This window comes from Balaenoptera physalus, assembly GCF_965194825.1.
Source record: "Balaenoptera physalus genome assembly, chromosome: 1".
In the NCBI taxonomy this organism is placed as follows: Eukaryota; Metazoa; Chordata; class Mammalia; order Artiodactyla; family Balaenopteridae; genus Balaenoptera; species Balaenoptera physalus.
This window is the reverse complement of record NC_138882.1, coordinates 107,534,968-107,555,519: the sequence shown is the minus strand read 5'-3', so window position 1 is coordinate 107,555,519 and position 20,552 is coordinate 107,534,968. Positions and strand designations below refer to the sequence as shown.

Genomic DNA, 20,552 nt, shown 5'->3' with positions numbered 1-20,552 from the left:
CTTTCCTTTATTGACCATTTAAAATGGGCAAGGCACTGTGTTCATACTTATACAAGTTATCTCCTTTATTCCTTAAAACAAACCCCTACGTAGATATTATTCTCATTTTTGCAGACGAGGAAGTTGAAGCTCCAAGAGGTGAAGTAAACATGAGATGCAGGAAGGATTTGAGCCCAAGGACTCCACTGGCACATTTAACCCCTGAGCTATATTGCTTTTCTGATGTAGCTCTAAGCCTGAGCGTCCTCTCTTCTCCAGATCATTTGGAGCAAGAATAAGAGGGTGCAGGGAAAAAGAGTTTTAGTATACGTCTAGCCTCAATCAATGCAAGAGTTTTTGTAACACAGACTGAACTTCACTTTGCTTTCATATTTGCTCTACAAGGTCTGAAAAATATGATATGAGCAACTTGAGTGATGCTGAAGATAAGTTTAAGAATACAACATGAGAAATAAAACCTGAGAATATTTTCCCACTGGAAAATTTTCCCATGGGCAATGTAGCTAATACCTCTAATCTTACTCTGAACAAAATATGAGAATATTTGAAAATCTGTGTAAATACCGACCACGAAAGCATGAGTCTGCTTAATTAACATAGAACATCTGGATGGTAAAAGTTTATTTTATTTATCTGCCAATCTGAAGAGGCAAAAAGTCACTACCAAGGTTGGACAAAGCAGATAATTAACACTATAAATTTTTAGTGAGGCTGCGAGTTCTATTGGTTTTCTCTGATGGCATTAAGATACATACACATGCCCATGTAAAGGAACAATATACACTGAGCTAATTGCACAGAGACCTCATCGTTGGAACATTAACCATGATTATTTTCATAGCTTTGCAATTTTGAGAATATAACAGCATAATGGGAGCAGGAGGGGGCATAGGAAGAGGAGAAGGTGGCAGAAAGAGGCCTGAGTATTCCTTTCCACCAATAGTGAACAAGGACCAAACACAGACACCGTGTGGAACAGATACTAATTCACATAACAGAAAGTGGGCAACTTAACAATCAATCAACTGATGCAGACTCCCTGTGGAATTCCTCTACTATGACTCAGGTCTCTTATTTTTTCCTGTATCTATGTAATTGAAATGATCTCTGGATCTTTTGCGGGGTGGAGGGAAGAAGTTCTGAATGCAAGAGATTGACTTAGTGCGTAATACACACGTTTTAGTATCCAGGAGATAACCTATGCTTTTATAACAATAAAGATCATTTGATAGTAAGGGTTTTAATTTCTGCCAGTTCCTACTTAATCACTCTTTCAAAAGAGTTATTTTATACATGTTTCTTAAACAATACATACTTTATGTAAAATCTAAGAATTAATGTGCAATCTCAAAGTCAGATTCCGTGACAAAGTGCACGACCTGAATCCAGTAACACATTTACTCCTCACTGCATGTAAGTTGCATATAAGAAACAGAGGTTGCACGTTTTTGTGATCCATGCAGTAAATGTTCACAAAAATCAAGTGAACAACTAGACATCCTTTATCTACTAAAATTAACCCTCCCAGTCACAACAGATATCCACAGAAATAAAAGCACTGATGGTTGCACCGAAACCATGCTGGGAAAAGTTAGTCCTGGAAAGGGCTGGTTGGAAGGACCACAAGGGAAGGACTGATAGTCACAAATTTCCCACTTGTTTTTATATGGGATTGAGACTATTCTCTCCTCACATGGCTTTTCCCTATACCACAGGCTTTTGTTGAAGAGGCATTTCAGGCTTCAAATGAAAATAATCATCCTTTAATGAGAAAGCTGAGAAATACTTGTCTTGAGTTTCTGATCCTGCAAACAGTTTGCTAAAGGTCCTTAAGGCAAGTGCCAGGAGTCAAAAAAAAATCGTAGAACATTATCAAAACACTGTAAATCAACTATACTTCAATTTAAAAAATTTTTTAAAAATTGTAGAACAGTCTCAGAATGTAAACAATAAAACTGTTGACCAAGGAATTATATCTGTGGATGAAAACTTCTCACAAGAAGACCTATCTGGGTAATATCAGCTTCTTGGGTTTTGAAGTGCCTGTAAATTTTATATGCTAGAAGCCCTAAGCACTTTTTCCCCCTTGTAGAGACTTCTGGAGTAGAAAAAAGTTCATGATGTGCTTAAAAATAAATAAATAAATAAACCGACCATAGCATGAAGAAGCTACTCAAATACCAAACAGTTTTGAGGTTTGTTTTTGTTTGTTTTACTTTCACATTTTACTTTTGTGGTTGGCATATGGAAAACCAAACTGAGAAATCATAATGTTGGAGTATTTTAAGGGCATGCTGTCATAGATGTTAACAAGCTTATTTATACAATAAGACCTCTGCAGAAAGTGCTCAGCTCGATGCCACATTCCAGAATAGCCACCATTGGTTTCTTTTTCTAAATTGTCTATGTTTACAGGTTTCACAAATACCCCCGAAGTCTTCCCAGTGTGCTTGGCAATGATAAAATTCATGGCAATATCATCACAGTTTTGCGTTTCATCTAACAAAGCATGGACAGCTGCAGGTTGCCTCTGAAAGAGTTCAAGGTATTTGCTATGGAAGAATGAGGCTCCAATCAGCACCAGAGAGTAATGGTCACCATTTCCAAATCCTGGTGTTTGCAGTTCAAAACCTCCATAACTGTAGACACCAGAGGAAGTAGACACATGCTTTCTTGGAACAAATCCTACAATTTGATCAGGAAATTGCTGAAAAGATGGAAAAAGAACAATTAAGTGTGGCATTTCTTTAAAGCTGACATGGTGAAAAGGCAATGATTTACTACAGAAAGAATTAAACTGATTTGTCAATGTTATTTTATTCCTGGCTTCTACATCTCAATTTCCTTTAACTCCAGACAAGTTCATAAATCTATGTCCTGGTAAGTTTAAAGGTCAATTCATCATAACCCAAATCTCTAACAAAATTTCTAACCTCACAAATATTCTCCTAATTTACACATTATCCAATATTAATAAATTCGAGTTACCAAAGAGTCTGTTTTTTCAGAGTTTGCTATAAGAGAAGTTGACTGTATGAATGATATTTATTATAGGAGATAAGAAGACATAATGTGATTATTTTGAAAAATTGTTTTAATCTCTTAGGAGTATATAAAATTATGGATTTACATGTATCATTTTACTGTTTTCCATGTTGATTTCAATGTTTTTGAAAGTCACCATTGATTTTAAACGATGTTATATTTTTATCCCTTTTCAGCTTGGGTGTCTCTTTTTTAAAAACATAAGAAAAAAATATATATATATACACACATATATACACAACACACACATATACAGTTGAGCCTTAAACAATGCAGGGGTTAGGGGCACTGACCGCCCGAGCGTAGTAGAAAACTCGTCTATAACTTTACAGTCAGACCTCCGTATCCACGGATCTGCATCTCCAGATTCAGCCAACCACTGATCGTGTAGTACTGTGGTTTGTATTTATTGAAAAAATCCGAGTATAAATGGACCTGTACAGTTCAAACCCATGTTGCTCAAAGATATATATATAGATAGATAGATGGATAGATAGATAGATATAGACATATATATAGATATATGATGAGATGTGTCAGGATCTTTGAAGGATAGTATTAAAACAATAATAGTAGGATGAGAGTGACTAAAAATGAAACAAAAATCATCAAAGAAAAGCAGTGAATCATGGAAAAGAAGCATGAACTTATAGAATTAAAAGGTTTAGTTCAATCTCACAAATAACTTGAGTTTCATTCATTTACGGAACAGACACTAAACTAGGGACACACGCACACAGGTCAGGCTGGGTTAAATCCCGTTTCAAAGAACGCATAGTCTAGAGAGGGTGTGATACAGATACGTGAACCAGGAATTACCACACTGTGAGAAAGCTGTAAATGCAGCTGCGCAATTCTCAGGGGGGCACCGAGGACAGGATGAAAACTGTACTGCCGGGAAGCAGAGGGGAATGTCAAGGGTTGGGGGTAAAGGCTGGGAGGCTTCAGAGAAGATGTGCCACTTACACAATCTATGCGATGAAAGAGATCTCACGGATGACTGGAGGTGGAAAAGGAAAAGCACGGCAAGTGGAGGTGATGGGTGAGTGCAAAGGCACAGATACCTGTCTGCTCTAATCTTGCTTCTCTCTAGGCCCCAAATCACTACACTATGCAGGGCACTGACGGGACAGAACTTTAGGAGTCAGATTATCTTGCGCAGTGGATTGAAACTGTTCTTGATGGTTTTATGAATAAAACCTAAAGTCATATTTATCCATCTTTAATTATGGTTTACTTGGATTGTTCTAATTAACCGCAGGTCTCATATTTCCCCCGACCCTGGTATTTTCAGTAAATTGATTTTTTTACCTGAAATAGAAATCTCACAGCTGGAGTATTACATTAGAACTTTCTGCCTAGGAAGCTTTTATTTACAGGGCTGGAAAAACTGCTGATATGGAAAAAATCTGTTGATCAGTACACTAGGCATGAAGCTGAAAACTGAAGTTTTGAGAATGATGATATCTGCAGAGTATTGTGACCACTTACCATTAATACCTAATGTTGTTACATCCCAGGTCGCTAATTAAGGAGAGTTACTATAGTGCAAATTAGACCATTTATTGGGTCGCACAGTGTTTAATTACTGGACAGGGCTTCAGAGTATTTGTATGCAGTTCTGGTTTCAGGTACTTGTAATGCAACTTGTAAAAGCTGTCTACTATTAACACATATTCAGTAGGAAAAAGGAGTTTTTATAGAATACCAGGCAATTTATGCCTGTTTATCCCAGCTTGGGATTTAAGCGGGGTGGTCGGGGGGGGAAACTGCTGCCACAATGGTGCATGCAGAATCATTATTAGTATTATTAATTTTTAAACAATGGTCTCAGAATCAGAATTAAATTTTATAGATGTAATAAATTGTTTCTTTCAAAGGAAGTTCTGCGCAATATTAATACAGAAATACACTTCTCATTTGAGATACAGGCGAAAGTGCCTCTGGATTTTAGTCTTTGCTCTATCATATACCAGATCATTTCCTCATTGTTCTTTGGAAGTCAGTTTTAGCTCTTATTTCCAATATACCAAATATAAATCAAATATAGATAAAAGATATTATAACTTTCAGATTAGCTTAACTGAGCTCAGGAAATCTGATTATGACAAATTCATCTACCTTTTAGATAAAAACTGTCTACGCTGGTTTGGGTGACTCTCACATTAAACCATGCTGCTCTGGTTAAACACTAGATCAGACTTTATACTGATGATTTCATAAAGGATGTAGCAACATTACCTGCCACACGGAGAAAGCAAAAACAAGGTCTTGGGTGCTAATTAGCATGTCATCATCTACCATTAACACCGCTGAAATGAAAGGAAAAAAATTTAAATCAAACAGTTTGGAAATGAAGACAGAAGTTATAAGACACAGTGGTGTTTTTATAAGTCATTCAAATGAAGTATTTTCTGAATGAAATTCAGTAAATAAAAAATGTATTCTTGGAGAGATCTGTCTAGCAGAAAAAGTTTTTACTTGAAATGTAATTGATTTTTATAATTCCCTGAGGGGGGAATTATCATGTATTTATCATCCATTATCCTAGAAACTAATGAACCTATAAATAAATAAAACCAAGGTTCTTTTAAGCAAATTACAATCTCACGTAACTGCTGTGAGTGGGAGGAAAAGGAGGCGGCAAAAAATACATTAAGCATAAGTTAAATGGCATTTTACTAACTTCTGTGATGCAGTAATATGTAATCATAGCATATCTTCTTTCACAATATTAACCTCTTTGTCATTGTTGCAAGATATATGCGATTTCTTCCCCAGGAGACTGCTTCTTGACATCTTGGAAACTGCCCCTTAAGTTTTTCAAAATGCTTTCTTATGATTAAATTTCCCTATTTTCTCCAGACAATTAAGACAAGTAGAAGGCCCAAAAGCCGCGCACCCACCCCCAGCTCTGGTTAGCTGCAGCCCTGCCAGACTAAGAACCCAGATGCAACTCACCATTGGTTTCCAGTTCAGGAAAGACCTGGAGTCGATTTCTCATCCTGTTTGTTGTCTGTACTTTGAAGATCACAGGGACAGGGTGAGGCCCTAGGGAGTTCCATAACTCATCTGGTCCCTTCTCCCCAACGTTGTTCCACACCACAATCACTTTGTGCAGATATGGTACTGCCTGATAATGATTTAAAAGTCTCAATAAGAGATCTGTTCTGTTGTACGTCTGCATTATGAGAGTAAAGGAATCCTGGGTGGACTTGCCCTGGGATTTTATTTCCCTACGCAAAGTGAGCATCTTGTCTTCTTTGATATTAGGAAGTAAAGTGGTCAAAGCCCCAGCTACCAGCAGTAACACAAGGATTACCACCAAAGAGAAACGAAGTACTCGAATCCCCATCACTCTTCCAGGGAGTTTGCAGATGTGGCAACACCTGGAGTAGAAATGGAAATAAAATGCAGAATCTTAGCATTCTTTCTAGTTACCATGTTTTTGTTTTTGCTTTTTTGAGGAGAGAGGTTAATCATCTTTTAGCGGATTCAAGTTCAGTTCACCCTGCCTCTTTGATAAGGTGACTTGGCCTAAGATAAAAACTACAGTGAATAAACCTTTCCTTCTGGGCCTGCTCGCTTTGCAGCTGCAGACAAAGGGTCATCTACACCCCGAACAGGAAGAATTAGGCAGTGCATTTTAAAATTTGCCCTCATTTCACTACTAAACATTTGGAACTGAGAATATTTTTCTCAGATAGGATTATATTTCTCTTAGTAGTACACAAATTCTTTAAGCAGCTTTATTGAGATATCGTTGACACATAAAGGTTGTATATATGTAAGGTGTACAACTTGATGCTCTGCTATATGTATATTTCAATACACTAACTTTAAACTTACATTTTGGTAGCAAACTTTTTTCCAAGTGAAATCATATGCAGAACCCTAATATATGAAATAAATAATAGTAATAGCAGCAGCAGCAAACAATTATAGTGGGTTTATTACATTCTAGGCCCTGTACTATGTGCTTTGCATGTCATAGTATGTGCTTATTTACTCAGTAAATTAAACAAATAATCACTGAGCACTTACTGTACCACGCACTGTTTTAGATTCTGCGAATACAGCAATGAATAAGATAGACAAGGTCTCTGCTGTTAGTAGCAGAGGAAATAGTAGGGCCAAACAGATAACAAAGTAAATAAACTCAAAGCTAATTCAGCATGGTGGTAACGAAGAGAATAAATCAGAATGACATGATAAGCAAGGGCCAGATTACAGGGGATATTTTTGGCCTGAGTAAGGAGTGTGGATTTTATTCTAAGTGAGATGGGAAGCCATTGGAGGGTTTTGATCAGGGAAGTAACAGAATCTTGTTTATATTTTACTATTATTATTATTCCCATTTAATAGTATTTGGATGCTTACAGAGGTTAAATAACTTTCTCAAGGTTACTAAACAACTGAAGTAATGGATCTAGGATTTTTATCCAGGAAAAAACTGCTGCCAGAGCCCAGGCTGTTCGTCATCATGGGCTGGGGAGTGTACTGCCAGATTCAAATCCGGGTTGTGCTGAGGTAGGGCTCTTGAGCTTCCAAAGCACCCTCTGTCACAGAACATGAGGATCACCAGGTATTGTAATCAGCTCTGGACTCTCCTATTCCTCACTACACCTACAGGATCTGCCTGAGATGGCTACAGAAGAGTAGGTGAACAAAAACCGAGGAATGTGGCCTGGAGATTTATTGGTCAAAATTTTTTATCTGATCAAAACTTAGTCACAAATATAAGGAAAGGTTAAACCTCATACTGTTTTACAGATACCCAGAACTCTGATTTCTTGGCTTCCAATACAGTTTCATTATCACCCCTACTGCCTCATTTTGGAGCACTGTTGGCTTTCAATTGCTGCTGTTTTTTGATTCTTCTGCTATTTCTGCTTTTGATTTACTTACTTTACTTACTCCTCCACAAGCCTCCACAAGGTTTTGAGGAATGTCCTCATTTTCTATTCTGGCAGCTGAGCCTTCAAATACATCTCAGCACTTTTCCTAGATCTATTCTACTACTCTATTCAAGTACAAAAGCCTGAAATGAGGAAAAAGCAAGCTTACAGAAATTTACTTATAAAAAGACTGAAAACCAGTGTAATGAAAACCAGTGAAAACCAGTGTAAAATCAACCAGGAGTTGCTAGACATATAAAAAATATCTTTAAGAAAAAAAAATAGATCTCTCAGAACCAGAAAGAATGAGATATTATTATTCTTGATGACTTTAATTGACCCATGGTCTATCCACTCTTACTACTTTTAATACAATATTTCCTCTCAGGCTATACAATAAACAGATACTCTTATCTATTCCTTATTACAGATAAATAATATCAAGTTGGAAAAGACTTCTCACTGCTAACTCACACTTGTGGTGTGCTAACTGTACAAGCCACTGTCACTGTTCTTCCTTGTATAACACTGCTTCTGTACAGTTTATTTTGGTTTCCTTCATGAAAAAGTGCCCTGTGTCTGTATCTAAGCTCTTGATTTTGCACCTTGTGGTTTCAGTTGGGCATCTGCAGCTAGGCCACCATTCTACAGACAATCCTAAGACTGTAGTCTAAATCTTCCTGTCTAACAGATTAGGTTCCAAATGAAATCTCACTTTGCTATTCAAATGATGTCCGATCAGTCTTCTGTTTTTCATCGAGGAAACTTGGCAGTGGTGGAGTTAAAGTTACAGTCACATTCCCCTGATCTTGTTTCATGTTGTGAGGTGTGTTTTGTAACTGCAGCAACAGTTTTTCTCTATACAGTTCAGCAAGGACATAGAGAGGCCATATAGACCATGCCTTTAACATCTCTCTTTAAAGTTCACAGAAGTGGGGACTGGAGAATTCCAAGGCTTATAGGGGAACACACCCCATGATGTGATAACGCGCTGAGGCCTGTGCAAGCAAAGGAAGAACTTATTCATAAGGACAAGGGAATGGTCATTGTCATTCAGCGACTCTCACTTTTCAAAAGTCCAGATTTGAAAAGAAATGTTCCCTTGCAGTAATCTTTTTGGAGAGCTTTCAAGGATATTCTCTCCTGGACTTTCTATGCAGCCTGTTCTGTTAAGAAAAGAAATTTTGTGTTTCTCCTTTTATCATAGCCTCACTCTAAGACACGAATAAAATGAATTATTTTTGAAGTAACTTCAGCTTTACCATGATTACTTTTCAAGGATGGTAATTTAAGGTTTGAGAGCACAAATGTTTTCACTGTATATACCCTTTTACTGAAACAACATATACTGTTAATGTGGTAAAGCAAAGAGAAACCATTATGAATTAATAATCTTGGTTCAAAGGCCTTGATAATCCTTCTAATACTGACTCCAAAGCAGGTCTCATACAACATATTTTCAGTTCTGCATAAAAATGGCTGGTTATAAGCACTCAGAGTTAAGAATCCTCTGACAACTGCATTAAAGTATACCCTGATTAACATCTTTATGTTCATTTTCTTCAGCTGAGTAGGAATAACATACTGTAAAACCTACATAGCAGTGTCTCTAGTCTCTAAAACAGACACTGATAGCTACCTGGCAGTTTTAGTGGAGAAAAAGTAATGAAGATTCATCTCTATAGCCTACTATAAATCTACATTGTCAAAGATAATCGTGAACGACTGTTTCACTTTTATCTATACTTTTAAGTGGGAGTTACCCTCCATATCTGTCATAGAAATTTCCTCCTTTAGATAGCTTCTAATCCCCTATTTTACTTGTATCAAAAATGTTTTGAGAGATATAATTTATATCTTTGGAAAAACTTTGTAAATATTTCATGTAGTATTCATTAAATGATATAGCCCGATAAAATTATGTTACATTTGTAGTCTACATAGAAAAGCAAGAAGAACAAAAACTTTATAGACAGCAGTGCAAGTGGCATCTCTGTACTTTGAGAATAGCTGAAGTCTGGAACTTTATGGTAGGCCCACTGGAAACAGCCTTAGAACAGTTGGGAGAGTGACGATGACTTCATAGCTATCTGGATTTCAGTTTATAGCTTTCTTCTGTTCTTTGTCCAGAGAAGAATCTATCACCTAAATCACAGCTTTGAGTTTTGAATGGGGGGACATGAAAAAGAATACATCTGGATAACCTACATCTTACTTAGAAAGAACCAAGAATTAAAATTACTTAATTTAAAATTATATCTATTGATATATATATTTCCTGGCACCCTGCCTCATTCCAAAAAGGATCTGACAGTTCTTAGTCTATCCCCTTTCTGACCTTCTCCCATCTGACTACAGGAGATTAAATGTGACTTCGATAAACACAGTAAATGTCAGCAAAACAAAAATCCTCCTTTTTCTCCTAATCATCTGCAAAATCAAAGGTCCCCACATATGCACATATGTTAACTTATTTAGTTCCTCATGAGTAGAGAGCACATCCTTTTAGTTATTTTGATATGGTTACATAGCATCTCCTAGACCAGGGGTGTTTAACCAGGGACGATTTTGCTCTCTAGGGCACATGGGGCAAAGTCGGGAGACACTTCTGATTGCTGTGACTGGGGCTAGGAGATGTTATTGCTCTCTGGCAGTGCCGCTGCTAAACATCCTACAATGGACAGGACAGGCCCCACAGCAAGGAATTATCCAGGCTAACATGCCAGTGATGCCAAGGTGGAGAAGCCCTGCTCTACATATATTTTACCTTGAACATGATCGGGGAGGGACTGCTAGCCAGGTGGCCCCTGAAATCCCTACTGCTACTTATTACGCTCAAACAATGAAGGATAAAGCAATGTCTCCAAAACTGCCCCAATATCTATATGCCTTATGATACAAACACATCATAAACTCAGAAAACTGAAAGAGACCTCAGAGCCCTCCTAAGCCAGCTTCCTTGTTTCATAGATAAAGAACCCAAGGTCCAGGCATAAGGAATTTGCCTGAACTGATGCAGCTGCACAACAGTTAACCAGCAGCAGAGCCAGGCCTGGAATCCAGATCTCTGAGGGCACAGTCCACGACTCTTTCCACTGTGTTATGGTAAATTCTGCAAGGCTGTGTCATAAATTAATATATGAGACTGTCCCTAAGGTACCTGTAAGATAATATGAATATTAATATTGGTATGTTGGGTTTTTTACAACTTTATTAAGATTTATTTCACATACCATAAATTTCACCTATTTAAAGTATACAGTTCAGTAGCTTTTAGTGTATTCACAGAATTGTGCAACCAAGTCTAATTTTACAACATTTTTAATACTCTAAAAAGAAACCCCAGACCCATTCGTTAGCAGTCAACTCCTCATTCCCATTTCCTCTCATTCTCCACCCCAGCACCAGGCAAACACTAATCTACTTTCTATCTCCGTAGATTTGCCTATCCTGGACATTTCATGTAAATGGAATCATACAATATATGGCCTTTGTGCCTGGCTTTTTTCACTTAGAATAATGTTTTCAAGGTTCACCCATGTCATAGTATATATCAGTACTTAATTCTTTTTTTTAATTGCCAAATAACATTCTATTGTATAGATATACCACATTTTGTTTATCTGTTCATCAGTTGCTGGACATTTGGGTTGCTTCCACATTTTGCTATTATGAATAACGCTGTTATGAACATTCAAGTACAAATTTTTATGTGAACATGTGTTCATTTCTCTTGGGTATACAACTGGGAATGGAATGGCTGGGTCATTATATCAGAATTTTTAAATATTTGAGAATTGAGGTAGCTTTTGGAAAAGCATTATTTGAAATTTTAAGAAATTTTCTTAAATGTGGACATAAGATAGAGTAGGAAAGTAAATAATACAATGAAGCAACAGTTACTAATTCTCTAATGTTTGTCTTTAAATGAACGAGGCAACTTGAATTTTCAAAGACCCACTCTGCAGTTATTTTCTACATCTATCCAAGTTCCTTAGAAGGAACACTATTTAATGAAGAATTCTTTTCTCCAGGCTAGTTCCTTTGGACTGAAAGCAATAATTATCCAGACAAAAGCTGAAAACAAATAGCTGGAGCATAGCATGAACAAAGATTAGTTATGTCCTCTGACTCATAAGGTAGAAAAGCAATGAACAGCTTCACGAGAAGCTGTCATTTTCCTTTTAATGCCACAGATGGTGGAAGAATAACTAGTCTACCATTTGATTATGAGATTTGCCTCGTATTGTATTCTTCTTTGGCTCATCATCCTCCAAAATGTGTACTTGCCTAAAAGCTGATGATTATAGAAGACAGATGCTCAAAAAGGTGCCCTCAGCTGCCACGAGATAAAAGCATTCCAAGGCAGAACACAGAGGCTAATTCAGAACCCGGGCTTCCCTTCTATGAACATGCAAGAAGAATCAGAAGAGACAGTATACACCTGATGAGCAGTTTCTGGCCAGGTTTATGGCATGTAGATGACAAACACTGTTCCAACTGAGGCAAAGGCACATGTGGTACCCAATTCCAAAAGGACTCCTCTTACGATACCTACAGCCAACGTGCTGACCCATGACTCCAAGTATTGGTACATGCTATATTCTCTACTACAAAACCCATCTCTCTCTCCACCTGACACACCCCTACTCCTTGCCCTTCTACCCCCAAGTCTCTTTCAAACCTCCCCTCCCCTGTGGATGTTTCTCTCACCACTCTCCATCCCCAGTGCTATTGGGAACTGGGAACACAGGGCTACTAGACTTTGTGTCCAGGTATTACAACTACTGACCGTGCCTCCAGCTCCTTTTTGACTCTGGCTGTACCTTGAGGGCCGTTTCTGTTAGGCTTTGTAATCCAGAACAGTGTCTGGCCATTTTTTGAGTAAGTGCTCACAACTCTCTGTGGCTGAAAGGAGTGAGGGAATCTATGTTTAAATGGTCTTAAACTTCGCCATGAATAAGAAATGCCTGAAATTTTAAAAGAATAAACTCAAATTAAATGCAAATTAAGGCCCAGTTAAGACTCAAGAAACCTTTCCCTCTATAAAAGACCTGCATTATCCCCCGTCAGGGGACCAGGACAAGTCATGAGATGTGGTCTCTAGCTCAGGCCACATGAGTCACCTTTCTACCTTTAGTTCTGTGGCCAAACTACTTAATAAAAGATGTCTTAGAACGCTGATTTTTTCCAAGATATTCTGCTCTTGGAGAATAAGCTGATTTGCCTTGGGAGAAAACCATCACTTGTTAGATAATCCCATCCTTGTGATTTCTGGTAACAATAACCAGAAGCTATATTCTTAATCCGGCAGCATATATGATTTAAACAAACAGACAATAAAGTCTTGTCTAGGTGAGAAATGAAAATTTAGTTTGGGTTCAGAAACTGACAAAAACCTATAGAAACCTCAGGACAATTGGCAGAAACAGAAAACTAAGTCAGAACACCGCCCAAGTCAGTTCACTACTGTTTAGAGTAAGCCTCTTCCATTAAAATTTTAACCAGCACACGCTAGAATCTACTTCAGTGCAAAATCCAGAATGCCAGAAATAGTACATGAAAGGTCACTGTTCTTTATTATGAGTCTTTTCCAGGTGCTGAAGAGTATTCTAAGAAGAGTTTTTGCCTTTGTATTTTCCTATATTCAGGAAATTCATTCTTTTCACTGTTATTTTAGAAGTGCCATACAGTTTTTCTCATTTTCAACCAATGCTATCCTCTCCTTTCCCCTCACTTTTCCTTCTAAGGAGCCCATCCATGTTTTTATGGTTCTTCTCAACTCCCATTACTTTTTTCGCAAGTCTAAATACATCAAAATAAGTTATCTGTGTTAACAATATTATTTATTTAGGAATAAGAAAGGCAGGAATTGGAATAGACTTAAAATAATAAATAATAAAAGGGCCCACATCGCGTCACAGATTCACCTAGTGATCTCTCTGTGTTTACAACTAATTGTATAGTGATACAAACAGATCATTTAGATGACTACAATCTGGATCCACAGTGTCATGGACCAGCTCTTAAGGTTAAAGTGATTTTCTATTGACAGTATAACTGGCTACAACAAATACATGATCATCGATAGCCAATCTAAGTCCTGTCATTTAGAAAGCTTACGACTATAGACTGCATTTTGAGTCTATAGTTCTGAAACAGAGTTGCTAAAACATATTGATAAATAGCTGAATTTCCTACAGTATCACATTTGAAAAACAGAAGTTGCTGCAACAGGTCATTTCTCACTGCAAGCTGTTAAGGAAAGAATTTCTGCACTGGTCACATTAAATTAGAGCAAGTTCTTCTCCTGGCAGCAAGACTGAGTGAGCCTTACAGGTGAATCAGGTTCAAATAAACACCGAAGACAGCATTTAAAACAGACAGCAGACACCAAGTACCTATGTCTCCACTTCCCTCCTTAATCTCACCCTGTTATCAGTAGCAAAGGCTGCCTGTCAGTCCTGGCGTTTTTTTTTTTCCCCTCCTAAGCATCCTGTACAAAGCATCAAACTGCTTCTCAATACTTCTTCAGGCAGCTACTATCAATTAATTAGATTTGCTTTCTCATCATTGATTTAAGAGGAAATAACATAAATATTATGTATAAAGGCTTCTTAAAGCACTGTGTCCTTCAATCCAGCCATTTGTTACTGAGGCAGTGAGGCCTTCTCTACCCTCAAAGTGCACAGGTCTGAATTATGCTAGATGAAAGTTCCTTCTCGTCTTGCATCTTTCTCCAGGAATTGCCAATTAATTGTATGATAATGAAGATGGTGGTGTTTGGAGATGACCAAACTTATGGGCATATATCAGGGCAGGAGAAGGAATGGCCTTATTCTTAAGAGGAACATCCACGACTTACAAGGATCCAAGGAGTCAATGCATCCTAAGAAGAAAGCCTAGAAATAGAAAAACATTTTTAGCTCAGTACAGTGCCATGCAAAATCAGTTCCAGAAATGGGTCAAAAGGAAGCCAAGTACATCTGCAAATACATTACTTTTACCATTCCAGGATACTGAAGCTTTTCACTTGAACTTTTCTCTGTTTTAGTCACAGGAAGATGGAGGGGAGGCAAGATTGCTGGGCAACAGAAACCTAGAATATTCTATGGAACCCTCTCCCTTTTATACAACACTGGTTTTCAGCAATAAACTCACACTGCAAAATTGTTTCTCTAAGAGAAACAGATTTCATACATATGAATCATGATTTGTAAATAGCTTTAGATATTAAACCTAACAAAGACGTAATCCTAATTCATATGCGCTTCCTAACTTTATTAGAGGAAGGTCAGTATATCCATAGTAGTTATGTCAGTCCATAAACATTCCTAGGTGCTTACCATGCACGAGCCCAGCAGTGTCAGGCACGAGGGATGGTAATGAACAAGACCATCAATTCCTGCCCTCACAGAGCTTAGCAATAGTAATGAAAGTTGTCAGACCTCTTCCCTCTTTATGTTACCTAACAACTCAAATCAGTAATGTTTCAAACCTTCAGAGACACGGGAATTAAAATATATCCACCCCATTTTGTAGATGGGCTAGCTGAGACTGAGAATATTAAATGATGTTTCCTGAGCCACAGAAAGAGTGGTGGGTCCAAACAATCTCCCGACTCTCACACTTGACCTGCTTTGTATTTTCAGTGTCTTTCAAGTAGTCTCTGTTTTCAGCTTTGTTCTAGTCTACAAGAATATTTCAACTTCGTAGGTACTGACTTTATACTATAATCTGGAATACTATTTCAATGGATAAGATCTAAAACAGGCACTACAGTATTTTCTAACAGACTCTGGCTCAAGTAAAACAAAGAAACAAAAACACCTCTATAGGAAACAATTTTTCTCAGATAAAAATACTGGTATTTCACTTATGTCCATAGCAGCATTATTCACAATAGTCAAAAGATGGAAGCAACCCAAATGTCCATTGACAGATGAATGGATAAACAAAACGTGGTATAGACATACAATGGAATATTATTCAGGCTTTAAAAGGAAGGAAATTCTGACACATGCTACAACATGGATGAAACTTGAGGACATCATGCTCAGTGAAATAAGCCAGCACAAAAGGACAAATACTCTATGATTTCACTTACATGAGGAATATAGAGTAGTCAAATTCATAGAAACAGAAAGTAGAATGGTGGTCGCCAGGGGCCCGGGGAACAGAGAAATGGAGAGTTGTTGTTTAATGGTTATAGAGTTTCAGTTTTGCAGGTTGAAAAAGTTCTTGAGATTGGCTGCTCAACAATGTCAACACACTTAACACTACTGAGCTGTACACTTAAAAATGGTTAAGATGGCAAATATTATGTGTATTTTACCACAATTTTTAAAAAGTAAAAAAAAAAAAAATACTGGTACTTACCTCATTATGGTAAAGTTTTAATTTTTTAAAAAAATTTTCCTTATGGCTTCAGTAATTGATAGGAACAGGTTCTCTTGGCACTATTAAGGGAAATCAAAGAATTTTCTGTGATGTTTTTGTCAATCAGTAGGAAATTTTTTAAAAATGCTTTTTAATGCTATCATCCATAGGCTTTGAATTATTTTTAGAAATTAAAATTTGCTATACTGTGTTCTAAAAACTACATTTAGGCAATTAGGTAGGTGCTACCTGTCAGGTTGGTGCTAACATTGCTATATTTTTGTTTTCATCTTTCTCTTAGGTATCCAGAAGCAGAATAAACTCACATCATCCTGATGATCTAAAGTGTTTACACTTTTGAAGCCAGAACATATATGCCATGGAGCAAGACCTTTGAATGCATTAGCAACTTGTATTCAATTTGCACTTGTATTCAATTTCTAGATTTTTAAGTATCTGTAGTTTTATCTACCATCAAAACTCCTTTTTTCACTAAAGGTTCATAGGGCATTCAATTTGAAGTACTAAAAAAACTCAGGGTCTAAAATAGGGTTGCAGGTAAATGTCAGGGTTGATTACGGAGGAGTGACAGATGGCATCCTTCCTATTCCTTACTATTGCCCAAAAGGAGCTGGAACCTTGGCTGGAGATGAGCTTCTGCCCCTTAATCTTCTCAGCTTTCATTTCTCACAGTCCTTAATCACATGTCTAAGAAGTTAGGGTTTTTTTCCCCCATATAGTCTGCACAGTTAACCTAATGCAATTAATTAGTAGATGATCTAAACAAATATTTAAAAGTTCAGGGTAGAAATCCATTTATTGGTTTAAAATGTTCATTAATATATCTACCTATTTTATAATCTTATAAATCCATAACATATGAAGGAATTCAGAACTGACTGGAGACCCGCAAGATACTGCATCTGTAATGACCACCTGAATAGACCTGAAGAATCATTTTTGATTTTCCAAACTCATATTCTTTCATGATACAAGTTACTGAAGGGGTAAAGGGATGGCTGATGGCTTAGCATGTATCTGGACTCATCAGGTGACAGTTGTTCCTCCTCGCTACACCAAAAGCACCTCTTGTGCACATCTTAAACATCATTTAGTTCTAAAATCCCGAACTGATTTGCCCTCTCCTCACATCCCGCTTCTTCTTCCCAAAAAATTCCTCCGGGGAAAGAACTTTATCAGGCTTTTTAACCTACCTCCCTTCCCCAACCCCGTGCCCAGCACAGAGCCTAGCACATAGTAGACACTCATTAAATGATTGTGTTTTTTTGTTTTTATTTTTTAACATCTTTATTAGAGTATAATTGCTTTACAATGGTGTGTCAGTTTCTGCTTTATAACAAAGTGAATCAGTTATACATATACATATGTCCCCGTATCTCTTCCCTCTTGCATCTCCCTCCCTCCCTCCCTATCCCACCCCTCTAGGTGGTCACAAAGTAAATGATTGTTGAATGAATGAAACTAACTTTAATTTTGATATGGCAACATATACTGGTTAACATATATGGGACAAGCATTATTTCAAGATGACAAATCAAGTGAGACATGTCAAACATTTTCCACTCATAGCACTTTTCCTGATTTAGTGTCCAACTTCTATTTCTAATAAAATATTTAGTATTGAAGTCGGTAATTATGTCGCCTAAGAATGAAAGATGTGAAGTGGCATTGCCACTTTTTGAAAGAAGGCCCTCACCGGAATAGCTATCTTATATTCTGGCGAGTGAGCAGTGGGGAATTTAGGAGTTCCAGGACCACTGTAACTGAAATTAAACTTCAATTTCTCCAACTTATTTCAAAACTATTTGAAAAAGGGTACTGCAGATTTCTCCATAACCCAGTTGAACAATTTCTCATCTGCAGCAATATAGGGCAAAATGCAGAATTTATTTTCAAAGGCAGAATACAAAAACACAGGCTCAAATCGCAGCTGACCTGGATGAGTTAAGAGAACGCTGGAAATCAGTTGCTGAAATTTAGTTATTTCCATATATGCACACCCCACCCCCACCCCCAGTTACATCATACTGAAATAAAGCAGCTTTGGAGAAACACTCAATCGCTGTGGAAATATATATCTTCAACCTAGTTTGTACCCACTTAACGTTGCCCCATCAGTGCAGTACAGTAAAACTCAGTCTATGGGTAATATAAAAGCTTCCTAAAAATATAAGTAAATGCTACTAATTGAAAATATTTCTATGTTTAAATTAAAATAATGAAATATACGCCAAGAAAGACAATGACAAAATACCTTTCCAGAACTTAATTTCTGAAATCTAGCTGTTTTTACACAGCTGTTTAATTAACACGAACATTAAAAAAAAATTGTAGAATAAGTAAATTTTATTTTCAAAAATAAAACCACAGAATCACTACCCCACACACTCACAAAGTTCCAAGAAGGAGTGCAAAACACATATATTCTCACTGCAAAAAGATTTTTAACACGAGAGCATTTTCCTATTTCCTTACCTCGAGTGCAGAAGACTGCAGTGGGACCTAGCCGATTTATTTGCTTCCAGCTTGGTTACGATGAAACGAAAGGGGGATCTCGCTTGCTCATTTTTCGTTTTTTTTCCAAACCCAGCGGCGTGCATTCACCCGGCATTACTCGCTGGATTGACAACGCTGCCCACAAAGAGAGAGCCTGAAGCAGAGGGCAGTCCCGGGTGGCCGCCCCTCCCTTTCGGTGACGCTCCACTTCCTGTTAGACTAAAAGGCTGTTCCCAAGAATCTCGGTTTTGTAGTTTCTAGCCCACCTCCAAAAGCCAGTCCTCCTTTGCCCCATTTCTCCCCCAGGGTAACAACTTTTAATCATTCAGGTGATGGACCACCTGACCTTACCCAAACAATTTCCCAGAGAGGCGTTGGAAGAGGAGTTCCAACGACCGTGGGTGCCCAGCACTGGCCCGCCGGGCTCGCCCCTGACCCTCCGCACGCCCTCGCGTCCCACCAACGAGTCAGTTTCCCTGCACTTCCCTGAAACGGGCTATGGGGTTCTCACGAGAATTAGAGCCACGGCGGCGGCCTCCGGGATGACCTGGAAGTGAAGGGGACGTGTAGGAACTCGAGTTTTGGGTTATCAACGGATTGAGATTGTCGGGGAAGCAATGCCTTAACCAAACCTCAATTTCAACACGGTCTCGTAGGAGCGCCTTTTCAAAGCCTCTTTTAAATACCCTTAACATTCTTTCGGAAGACATTTATTGATTGCCTCCTGCGTGGCAGTACAGAAAGGTCAGGCGCTGTTTTCGGGGGCGGGGTGGATTACTAGGATTTGGGCGTCCATGGAGTTCACCCAGCTAAACCATCATTTGCGCTTCCTGCGGACTGGCGGCGAGAGAATATGTCGCCGCCTGGATTCTTAAGCACTGCTCTCTAATGCACCAGGATTTAATGCTAACAGGGGCAATGGTGAAAGGGCAGGCGCTGGACGCCAGCGCATCCGGGAACAAGAGTGGTAGGCAGTCGGAGTGGGCATGAGCGGGCTCTCAACCTCCCAGCCAGCCCAGTCTGTGGGTGGCCATCTCAGGATTTTCTTCCTGAGTCCAGGTGGCGGGACTCCACTCCAAGTCGGCCCTTTAGACCACCTAGTAGTTGCCAACTCTTTTTGCCCCCAGCAAAACTCGCGCCACCCGACCCTCGTCGTAAGCCCCGCCCCACCGCGCAATTCCCGCCCTCGGCCCCGCCTTCCCCTTTTCCCGTCCCAGGACGCGTTGCGCGGCTCGGGCCGGAAGTCGGCGGGTTCTCGGGTGTGTTTCTGAGTCTGTCTGTGTCTCGAAGCGGCGCGCGGCCCGGGGCAAGCGGGATTCCCAGATTCCCATCTGAGGCGTCACCACTGTCACTACCATCACCCACGGAGCCACTACTAGAGGGGAGTAGACCCGGCCCTTCGCCGGGCAGAGAAGATGTTGCCCCTGTCCATCAAGGACGATGAATACAAACCACCTAAGTTCAATCTGTTCGGCAAGATCTCAGGCTGGTTTAGGTGCGGGGTGCCGTATTTGCGGGAAGGGGGTGTCCGGCAGAAGGGGAAAAGGCCCAGACCTAAGGATGGCCCGAGGTCCAGGGAGGGAGCGTCAGGGACACCCTCGTTCGTGTGAGGACAGGAACGGGTGGACTGGGAGGGTCGTGAAAGGGGAACCCAACCTCCTGGTCCGGCACTCCTCTGACTTTCCCGGCTATTCCCTACTTGTGTCATGCTTA

General features: G+C 38.9%; 3 protein-coding genes across 8 annotated transcripts in view; 1 reads left to right on the top strand and 2 right to left on the bottom strand.

Moving 5' to 3' along the window:
* Positions 1 to 18,959, bottom strand: part of EXTL2 (exostosin like glycosyltransferase 2) — a 46,512-nt gene extending 27,553 nt beyond the window's left edge. Inside the window, exons 1-6 of one of the 4 annotated variants that reach the window (XM_082452810.1) lie at positions 18,819 to 18,959; positions 16,323 to 16,402; positions 14,809 to 14,845; positions 6,007 to 6,434; positions 5,287 to 5,357; positions 609 to 2,707 (exon numbers count right to left, since the gene is read on the bottom strand). In XM_082452810.1, the coding sequence (XP_082308936.1) occupies positions 2,219 to 2,707; positions 5,287 to 5,357; positions 6,007 to 6,400 (954 nt within the window). In that variant the 5' untranslated portion in view covers positions 6,401 to 6,434; positions 14,809 to 14,845; positions 16,323 to 16,402; positions 18,819 to 18,959 and the 3' untranslated portion in view covers positions 609 to 2,218. Of the gene's footprint in view, positions 1 to 608; positions 2,708 to 5,286; positions 5,358 to 6,006; positions 6,435 to 14,808; positions 14,846 to 16,322; positions 16,403 to 18,818 lie in introns of those variants that run through there. The other 3 variants (XM_082452811.1, XM_082452809.1, XM_082452812.1) reach the window with 3 other exon arrangements.
* The window catches only part of LOC309656428 (uncharacterized protein), a 467,714-nt gene that overhangs the window by 388,278 nt on the left and 58,884 nt on the right, over positions 1 to 20,552 (bottom strand). The gene's annotated exons all lie outside the window — the stretch shown is intronic.
* SLC30A7 (solute carrier family 30 member 7) overlaps positions 18,977 to 20,552 on the top strand; it is an 81,935-nt gene continuing 80,359 nt past the window's right edge. The window contains exon 1 of one of the 3 annotated variants that reach the window (XM_082452613.1): positions 18,977 to 19,583. Coding sequence is in view for 1 of the 3 variants with exons in the window: in XM_082452612.1 (XP_082308738.1) it covers positions 20,255 to 20,334 (80 nt within the window). In the remaining 2 variants the exon portion in view is untranslated. Of the gene's footprint in view, positions 19,584 to 20,064; positions 20,335 to 20,552 lie in introns of those variants that run through there. The other 2 variants (XR_014261291.1, XM_082452612.1) reach the window with 2 other exon arrangements.